This window comes from Phragmites australis, chromosome 8 (assembly GCF_958298935.1).
Source record: "Phragmites australis chromosome 8, lpPhrAust1.1, whole genome shotgun sequence".
Taxonomy (NCBI): domain Eukaryota; kingdom Viridiplantae; phylum Streptophyta; class Magnoliopsida; order Poales; family Poaceae; genus Phragmites; species Phragmites australis.
Window position 1 is genome coordinate 16,501,929 of NC_084928.1, and position 10,849 is coordinate 16,512,777.

General features: G+C 39.1%; 1 protein-coding gene across 1 annotated transcript; it reads left to right on the top strand.

Annotated features, from left to right (window-relative positions):
* The first annotated feature begins 629 nt into the window (after positions 1-629).
* Positions 630-9,381, top strand: LOC133926710 (FKBP12-interacting protein of 37 kDa-like). Its single transcript, XM_062372735.1, has 13 exons — positions 630-882; positions 1,028-1,089; positions 2,616-2,683; positions 2,795-2,831; positions 3,823-3,910; positions 3,999-4,063; positions 4,155-4,232; positions 4,485-4,532; positions 5,119-5,172; positions 6,397-6,558; positions 6,820-6,889; positions 8,934-8,989; positions 9,070-9,381. Exons 1-13 carry the CDS (start codon positions 867-869, stop codon positions 9,238-9,240), a joined length of 975 nt encoding a protein of 324 aa, XP_062228719.1. The 5' UTR covers positions 630-866; the 3' UTR covers positions 9,241-9,381.
* The last annotated feature ends 1,468 nt before the right edge of the window (positions 9,382-10,849 follow it).

Consider the following 10,849-nt stretch of genomic DNA (forward strand, 5'->3'; position numbering starts at 1 on the left):
CCAATGTGAGACATCTAAAACATGTGTCAAGATTCTGTTACTTAGAACAATTTATGTACATAATGGCCATAATCCCCTTAAAGATACCCTAGAATATCCCCTATCGGTAGTTAGAATATTCCTGTAGATAAGAGCAAATGTGTAATGACAATAGAAGTGGTTGAGGTATATCTATAAATACCCCTACTCACTCCATATAAAAAGAGAGAAAGAGCTATTACATTAACAGTTATTACACTGTCACTGTGTTATGATTACGATCACAATAGTTGAAGTTAGATTGTACTGTTCCTTAAAAAAATGCTACATCTATTTTCAAATAGATGATGTTTAAGGATGCATGCAATCAACTTTTAGAAACTTTGATAGTTAATATAACCAAAAGTATTATGATTTCTCACGTGGACATAATATTATTATATTTTCAACTAATATTTTTCTAATAATTATGTTTTTAATAATAAATATTTAGAAAAAGCAACCGTCAAATGTACTGGAGACCTTACCATTGTGTTAGATGATAAGTAAAAATAAGACGGAGGTAGTAATATACCTTGTAGTTTGGAAATTCAACCCAAAGCCGGCACCTTGCTTTTGGGTCCACGGAACGCGCGCTCTCTAGGAATTCTGCGCCTTCAATTTTCTCGGCTCAAATCTTAAAATGCGTCGTTCCCAGCCCAAAAGCCGACTCCTCGATCTTCCAGTCCCGAAGGCTCCCTCGGCCGCCGTCCTCAAGCTAGGTTAAAGCGCTGCTCGCCCGCCGGCCTCCTCCTCCCCCGCTTATTTTCCTCGGAGCGTGGAGGAGGAAGCTCAACCTTGCACGCAGGCTCTCCATTCACCGCCCTCTACGTTGGCCGTCGCTACAGATGAACACGGATCCAGGTATCCTTGGGCCTGCGTGGCGGAGTACGTACTAATTAATATCGGTTTAGGGCTTATCTCAAGAAGTTCTTGGGGGTTATTCCACGGCATGTCCGCCGCTGGCCATTTGCTTCTTATGGTTCTTGTTGCGGCTGCTTCTCTGCAGGCGAGAAAAAGCCGTTCGGCGATCTGGACGACGATGACGATGACGTCTTCGCTTCCAAGAAGGTTAGGTGATTGTTATTATTTTTCGGTGCTGTTATGATCTATCTAGAGCAAAATCTTTTGATTCTATTTGTATTTGGCTGCTGGAACAATTCATAGCGAATTTTAGGCATCAGCAGGCGGAGTCCCTGCTGTAAAAATTACTGTTCATATTTGGCTGCAATTAGGAAGAGGAATGTGAGTATGGAGGAGGGAATTTGTGGTGGGATTGTGCATGGAAAATTGCTTTCTTGTTCTAGTCCAATGCCTTTGTGGCAGTGTTCACCTACTGTAGCAGAAAGTATGCAAACCAGTGTTACCTGCACACTCGTGTCCAAATTTTTTTGCCGAATCGGACACCCTGAATCTGTGTTGAATTCCGAGTTGTATTTCGCGTGTCCAAATTTTCTTTGCCGAATCGGACACCTGAATCCGAGTCGGATTCCGACACCCGTGTACGTGTCTAGGTAACACTGATGCAAACAAATAGCTATATGCTAGACATTTTTCATGTGAGCTTTGAGGCATCTTACAAATTTATAAACAAATATACAATGAGCTTACAAGCATCAACTAGTAATTTGTAAAACGGTAGCAGGCAGCATGAAGTAGAACCATCAGTCCATCACACTACTACACTAGCCCTATGTCAAACCCTAAACTAATTGACATGGAGCAAAAAATTCCCCTCCCACACAGCTGCCTAGACGCGTCCAGAAATAGTCTAATCCTGCTTTCTAAACCGTCTAGGACCATGTTTGACCGTTTAGACGGTCTAGCCGACTAATGTAGCATTTACCCCCTAAACTCAACACCAACCCGTCAACTAGCGTCTAGTTGTCGTCTAGACTGCCTAGACGATTGTTTAGGCGAACACTGCTTTGTGATAAAACTGGTGGCAAATTCTAGGAAATTGATTTAAGCCATGATGAAGGTATTCATCTTGGAAATCAACTCCCTTCCAATTGTCTTCCCATTTCGTATGTTTAAAATGATGGGAGTTGGACCCTCAAAATTTGCATCCCACTTAAATTCTCATGCCCACTCCTACTGACCATGGAATAGACTTCAAATCTGTCCCGAAAATTACCTCTGACCAAACTGGCTGTGGTTTTCAACATTGTATTAAGTGAAGAATGCTTAGCAGTTTAGGGCATGTTTGGTTTGTTAGCCTTCCCTTGCCAAGGCTAGGCAAGGCAAGGCAAGGCAAGGGAAGGCTAGGTTAGGCAACAGCCAAAATCATGCATCTTTGCCTACTAGCAATGCTAGGCATTGGAATAGTGTCCATTGAATTAGATGCTATGGCCAATTTCTTATCATACATGGCTTAGGAAGCCAAACAACTTGTAGGATAATGAAAAGATGGTGCATACCTTGGTTTGGGTATGAAGTTGAATCATGTAATTGTATTATACTGGTTACTGCAGTAATCAAGAAAATACTGCCCTTTTTAGCCTTTATTAGATTCATTGCCTGACTGCTGTAGCAGACATGAGATTCTGTGATTTTGACCAACAGCTGCTGCATTAAGACTGGAATTTGTGGTGCAGGAAAATACAAAGGTGGAGGAAAGTGCACCAGGAGCTGCGACAGGAATGATTCTGTCTCTTCGTGAAAGGTACATCACGTTTCATGTTTGACCTTTTTAGCTATTGATTTTTTGTTAGCATATAAAAGCAGTTATATTGTTAATGATGAACATTTGACTGAGTTTCTACTCCTTCTGAAGTTTGCAGGAATGTAAACATAGCCTTGCATCCTGCCAGGTTTGTTGTTATTCACCTTTCCTACTGTTTTCGTTTATTAGTGCATTAAAATACTATAAAATATGTTTTTGTTGTATTACTCTGTTATTATTCCATAATTTTGGTATAATATGATCACTGTAAATCAGCATTTCACTTGGTAATCAGTTTTTGTTCAAGTGGAAAGAAAATATTTGCATGTAACTGTTAACTGTACAAGAAAATAACCAAAAGACAAATATGCAAGATATGCTGCTGCCAGTTTTTGTTGAATATGGTGTAGAAATCACGCTGTCCTTTGCATCTACATAAAAAAACAAAAGCAGAAATCCTAAATTTGTAGCACACATCTACTGTAGTGTAAGTGTAAGCCCAATACTTGACTAAGTCTATCTGTCTACTTAATTTGTTAGTTGGTTTTGGATATCAAGTTAAATTATTTAGAGATAAGATAATATCTATTAATTAGAATCTTAGAGAAAAGATTTCTTAGCAAGATTGTTAGGGATGACTCCTATATAAGATTAAGAGATCACAGCATCTATTTCAGTTAAACAAGAAATAAATCAAGTCCCAAGAACTTGGCATGATCAGAATTCAGAGCCTTTTGCCGCGGGTACAAGCCCTGTTGGTGACGAGGGCAATCTACGCCATTATCTTCCGCCTCCAACCCACACCTACCATATTACTAAAGCACGTTGCTTCTGTTATGTTGCCAATATAATATGCATCAACTAAGGAGCATTGTGTAGTCAAACTTGACTGGAGAAACAGAAAGCCAGCTGCCTATAGATAAAAGTGCACTGCTGAAAAAATAAATTTCTTTTCAAGATTGAGGTAGAAAAGTGAAATTGTTATGGGAGAAATGGGAGATGAAGTAATATTTGTCTGTGCTGTTAATCGCACGATTGTCACTTGCCCTCTGTTCCAGTGACTCGTCTACCTAGTTAAATATATGACCCTATTGTCATTGGAAATAATTTCTGAAATGTTGTATTTACATGCATCACAGGTTGAACTGGAAGCTGCTAAATCGGAAATCCAGAAGTGGCATTCGGCATTTCAGAACATTCCAGCTGTACCTGCTGGAACAAATCCAGGTTTGTGAATTAAATAAAAGTCCTTCAAAATAATTTGTAACGGCTGACCAAATCACTGAGTATATTAATTTATTTTAATTTTAAATAGATCCTGTTTCAGTGGTTTCTTACCTCAGTAACCTGAAGTCATCAGAGGAGTCATTGAAGGAGCAGGTTGGTCCTTTCGGTCATGTTTTTATAGGAGGGACTGGTGGCATAGTTCTGTTTTGCTTCAATTGAATTTTTTGTTTTGTTACATACTCAGCTGGAGAAAGCAAAGAAAAGAGAGGCTGCTTATATTGTAACATTTGCAAAACGGGAGCAAGAGATTACAGAACTGAAGGTGCTGTTTGGAAGACTTATTTTTCTGTGAGGAGAAACATGTCAATATGGATGAATCTGTTGAATATTTTTTAATTTAATTATTTAATATGTAGTGTACAATCCATAATGGCAACTAATTAGAAGCTTATGATAAAGTCTATTTTGAGGACCATTGGCTTAAAATTTATTCACTATTCCTGTGGCTGTTTTGTTCATTTTCTCCTCATTGTTTTGCTGATTGTTGATTTTCTTTTTGTGTATGAATTTGCAGTCTGCAGTTAGAGATTTAAAAACTCAATTAAGGCCACCGTCAATGCAGGTAAACATAATGTACTTAATTTTTTTATGTGAACTATTGTTCATTACATGTTGGGGTTAATAACCAAAAAAATGTTTTGCCAGAGGGCCATTTTTGCCCTCCAAGTTTTGAAAAGGGCAGTAAGTCCAGTAATCGCCCAAATTCAGTCTACTCTATTATGCTGACTGATCTCAGAAGAAAATACCTTAACATGCCAAGGGCTTGGTCCCCAGACAGCGATGTTGCACCCTCTTTGTTGTGAACAGTTCATGATGGCTTAAACACAGTAAAGTACAGGGACAGAACGCCACAGCTTGAATGAGATGAGATACTAGAATAGGGACAAATGGACCATATATTAGGGGTAAGACATTTAGTTACAGAAAGGCTAATTATCTCTTGTTTGATTTCTCAAGTTGCAGTACATAGCCATTATATGGTTGCCTTGACTAGGACACTAAGATTGGTACAATGTCTCACAATTCAACTCTAAAAATGAACTTACATCCTATGAGATAATATCCTGAGTAATTGTCCTAATAATGTTTTACCCCATGTTGACATTCTGGTTAGCTTAATTTAATGCATTCTTCTGTATGCTTAACAGACAAGGAGACTATTGCTTGATCCAGCAATTCATGAGGAATTTACTCGCTTAAAGGTCCCATGCATTTCCGGAATCAGACAGTTCTCATTTTGTTGTATTATCTTGTATTTGTATGTTTAGATCATGCAAATCATTTTGCTGTATTTTCTAAAAGAACCATAATAGGAAGTTTATGATTTGTTTTTGCACTAGCTTTTATACTATTAGCCAAATATGGGTATTAGAAAGAATATGCAAGTGGTTATAATCCTATTGAACCATGTATTAAAGGCACAAACCTAACAGTTTCATTATATCTTATGTGAGTGTCTAGTTATCTGATGACAGATTTAGACACTCTAAATCTGTCAAATTTTGGACCCTTCGATCTAGATCAGACAGCCCAGATCGTCTCAAATTCACTTATATATATATATATACACACACAGTACCCTAATCTCCACCCCACCCCATCTCTCCCAGCCTGACTCCCACCACCACTCCCGACTCGGCCCCGCGCGCCGTCCCTGGCGCCAGCGTGGCCTGCCCCGCCTTTGCCGCCCCTCCCTTCGCCGCCCCTCTTCTGGTGCCCTCTGCCGCTCCTTCGCCTGATTCGAGCTCTTTTTCCCGAGCACCCCCACCTCTGCCGCCTCTAGCGACGCCGCCGCCTGCCACTGCCGCTGATGCTAACCACTCCAACCTCCACGCTCCCGCCACCATCGCCAACCCAACAGGCATCTACCACCACCAGGCCGGTGAGCTCCCCGGCCATCTTCTAGAGCTGGAGACCCACAAGTCCCCCCCCCCCCCCAAAAAAAAACCCCGAACCCTAACCCAAAACCCTAACTTTGCTAGAGTTCATGGAGCTCGTTGGAGTTCGTTGGAGGTGGAAGAGGAGTCCAACACGAATCTCAACACAGATTGGAAGGTTAGAAATTTGATAGATTATCCCTCCTAAAATCTGTCATCAGATATTTAGCATTTCTCATATCTTATATATACAAATGTTACAAGAAATGTCTTTATATGTTTCCATGTAACAAGATGCATTGAGTAATAAATTGTGAAAAGCAATGAGTATGCTATTTGGGGGAAAGAAGAGGGATAGGTAATTTAGAATTACCGATGATACCTTAGGTTGAGGAATATGAAATTATATGATGTATTCAAAAAATCTGAAATTCGTGTTTTATTTGGTGGCCTAGGAATGCTAAATCATATCTTGAGACTCACTGGCTAATAGTAAACAACTGTAGAACACTGGCTAATACCAAATCCTACTGCCTACTTTTGTATCAGAATCTTGTGGATGAGAAAGAGAAAAAGATAAAGGAGCTACAAGACAATGTTGCTGCTGTCAATTTTACTCCATCCAGCAAACTTGGGAAAATGCTAATGGCCAAATGTAGAACATTGCAAGAGGAAAATGAAGAGATTGGGGCGATGGCTTCGGAAGGAAAAGTAAAGTCCTCTGACTGACTTTCACTTAACTTTACATCCTTATAAAATTATGTATGTGCTTTCCGATTGTTGTAAATATCATCCTAAGAGGAAAAGTGTCCTTGGTCATTTTCTTTGAAAACCCATACATAATTAGAACAAAATAATTAGACGTGCCCTTGTTATGCAAATAGTTCAGCTCACGTGTACACGTGTGGGTGTAAAAGTTTCTTACCCAACTACTTATAACAATGCTTTTTTAACAATGTATCTTTGGTACAGATCCATGAACTTGGAATGAAAATTGCAGTTCTGAAGTCCCAGAACAATGAGCTCAGGAATCAATTCGATGGTTAGTGATTTTGCTCCTCATCCATATATTCCTGTCTTTATAATTCTATGGTGGTCGTCTGCCCATTACTCCATTATGATGCTGGGGCATATCGATAATTTAGAACAGATCTGTTCCAATGGGCTGCCACGTCAATACAGAATATGAGGCAAACCTTTTATCTAGTGTTACTCTGACATGGGTGCGGATGTATGATTCATCTCATCAGTATAATTACCCCCAATATATCATTACAAAGCAAATATTCGTCCTCGATATGCAGAGAGAATATTCAGGTCTGTGCACTGATAAAGTTATTAGACACATCTAGGTGCACTCATGCAATCTTTATATTTGGAATATTCGATAAGCAATGGGTGGATCAGATTTGGGGGCGCTTGGTGGTCACATGATGGATAGATTTCCCTCACATGGTTGGAAATCATTTTAGGACTTGTTTGGATTTCTCTTGATTGTTTCTGGATAGAACTTTGCACTAGATATGGTCATGGAGCGATTGTTCAGAAAATTATTTGGAATAATTTAGTAGCAGCAGTTAAGTTGACCTTGAACAAGACTACCTATATGGTAGTCGAGTGCCACGAGAGTTGTTGGATGTCCTCATTGTTATCCAAAATGAGAAAATATTGGCGTGGAAGAGCTATATGTGGTAGTGACAGGCTTGAAATATTCAATTCAATGGAAGTTAGTCCTATATTCTCAGGTAATATGGAATATTGCCATCATTGGTTGTGACATGCTTGGAGGGCACGCAATAGGGAAGCATTGTGTAATGCACCATAGTGTTCGTTGCCTCCTTCGACATAATTTAAATTCATGAACTTAATACTAATTCTTTCATTAGCTTGCACACACAAATAATAACAAGGTAAAATCTAAAAACTGCAAGTGCATGCTTTAGTCTTATAGCATACACACCTATTTTTCTCTTGAAAGTATACAAAATTGCTTGCAAGTTTGAAACAATTTGCTTTTTTGAAATTTGCTTGCAGCAAAATTGTTCACAAATTGTTCTCATTTTTTTTATTGAAATTATGTAACAGCTAAATCTGATATTGCCTTTGAATTGGTTCTAATTTGTTCACAAAATTTGTTGAACATCCGATCTGAATTGCCTTAATTTGTTTCTTAAATTGCTCACGGATCCATTCTAATTTGTTTATGGTTTTTCACAAAATTGTTTACATAACTGCATTTAAGAGGCAGACGAACAAATGGATTATTTATTGGATGTTTCCTCTATTTTTGCCACGTATTGAAGAGGGTCACAGATAAGTGTTGCAAGTCTAGATGTAAAAAAGTCCAAAAATAGAATAAAATGCTCATGTTCAAACTTTTTTTAATAAAAAATAGGTGTGCAGTCTAAAGCATGCATGTGCAGTTTTTAGATGTGTCCTAATAACAATCATTAGCCTAAGAGTTTTCAAGATTCAATGATTAAATTTAGAACTTTTCAGACCAATGTTTTTCCAGGCTGGTCCTGCTGGTTGCTGCCAATTTTTAGGGCCATTTGCATTTTTGCCACTGTTTTGTTTCTTATTTGTACAGTTTTGTACGCTTGCCACTAAAAGACGGAGCTGGCGTCAATGCCACTTCAATCCTGGTCAGCAACATCAACTATGCCACTGGTTTGGGGACTAACACCATCCAAATTTGACAAAATGACATCACTCCCCCCCCCCCCCCCTCTGCGTCTCTCTTTCTGCCCTGCTGGGATTACTAGTTACCTAAGCAATGAATAATCAGGTCCCTGCTCAGCAATCAAAAAGATAGTGACGGTACCTGGGATACTAGTTAGTCAGGCTCTCTGTTCTACTAAAATGAAAAGGCATGATGAAAACCTCGTCTTCTTTAACCATCTTCCTTCTGTGGGACAACTGTGCGTGTGAATTAGTTTCTTTAAAACTGTTGGATCTGGTACAGCAACATATCTTAATATGCATACATTTTGAAACAGATTTCACAAGGTCCTATCAAGTAAATTCGTTCTGTTTGCTACGGAATAATTATATTGATCTATTTGACCCTTTTCTTTTGTCGTCAGTTTTGTATAAACACATGGATGGTGTAACAAATGACGTTGAGAGATCAAACGAAATGGTAAGCTTTATCATTCTTACTTGTATCGGTTTGATTGCCCCTTCTGTTAACTAAAGATTTTGAACTGGCAACTTCTACAGGTGTCCATTCTGCAAGAGGAGTTAGAAGCCAAGGATTTAGAGCTGAGAAGATTAAAGGAGATGCTTTCCCAGAAAGAAGCTACTGAAGACACAGCAGTCGAAGAAAGTGACGAAGCTGGAAATGATTTGAATACAGCTTCAGATCCACAGCAAGTAAAAGTGGAAAGTTGAGGCAACCACAGTTGCCCGTAGTGGTACTTGGGTTGTTTTCAGAAACCTATCTGTATGCTTGATATAACTGAATTTCTTTGAATGCTGATGTATCGAAAGTACTAAATTACGCTGTGTATGTAATAAATCTCATTTATGCCTGATCCTTTCTGCATGTTTAATTTTGATTGGCACAAATTAGTGGGGTTTGCGTAAAACGTGATCAGTGTTACATTGGGATCAGTTGTTGTATCCATTAGTTCAGCGAATAACAAATTTAAGACTTTTTAACCAGTTTACTAATGTTTTAAAAAACAAACTCAACCAATATAAAAAGCAAGGTTAATTGTGCTGTCTTATAAGCCGCTTTGTAGTCTCCATGTAATCTTAGATGAGTTAATTGATAATCCTTATAATAGGTAGGTCTTTTTTTGGTATTAAAGTAACTTCATGTCCTCTTAATTTGTGGGTTGGTGGAAGGGAATGAAACACAATTATTGCAACAATATGTAGTACAATGATGTGCGAGACTTGCACTTGTAGCGCTAAATTTGAGCTTATGAAACAATTGTTTCACTAAACAGTGACATTATTCTCTTTTATTCACATCATTTAAAATCCTACATAGTCGAAAGGATCGAATGGTTCAAGAGGAGGGGTGAATTGGGCGCTAATTAAAATTTCTACCGCTTTCTAAAATAAATAACAACCTTAACCTAGATAAAGGAGAATGCAACTACGTGATTTAAACTAGGACAAGGTAACTAAACAAGTAAGATAATTAAGAGGGAAAATGGTAAAAAGAAAGACTTGCAAGAACCAAGATACTCAAAGTAAAATACGGGAATGTAAATAGTTGGAGAAGAGAACACCAATTTTTTCCTGAGGTTTCGAGAAGTTGGCACTTCCCCCTAGTCCTCGTTGGAGTATCCACCAAGGATGTAGCTCCCCTTTGAGTCACCAAGACTCAAGTGCTCCCTCTTGATTGCCCCTTCTCCATCTCCGAATTGACGGGCATCAAACCAAGTACATCATTTCTTCCCGAGGCTCCAACAAATCCTCCAAGAGCTCACCGAGAACACATTCGATCACCAAGACTGTCTAGGTGTTGCCAACCACCAAGAGTAACAAGCTTCAAGCTTCACTTGACAAAGACAAAGCCTAGACAACAGCTAGATGCACACTTGTTACTCTCCAAGCACTAAAGATATCCTTAATCTTCAACTAAGAACTTGAGATTAAACACAAGTGCTCTCTCTTGCTTCTAAATGACACACCAAGTGTATGAGCTGCTACAGGGTCGCAAGAGCACCAAAAGAGACCAAATGAGTCGGTATTTATAGGCTAAGGATCAAGAATTAGCCATTGCCTAACAACCTAGAATTTTTCTTAACGCCGGAAGGTCCGGTGTGAATAACTCGGTTCACATCGGAATATCCTGTGCTAATACCCCTGACAGAATAGCCGTTAACTGTTCCATTAGCCGTTAAAGCTCCGGTGTTTCATCCGGACTAACGCCGGATCATCCAGCGCATTGAAACCAGCCAGACTATAGTTTGCAACCTCTCTGTATAAATTCATCCGGCGTTTACTCTTCACAACGCCGGACCATCCGGCGTGTAGACTTAAG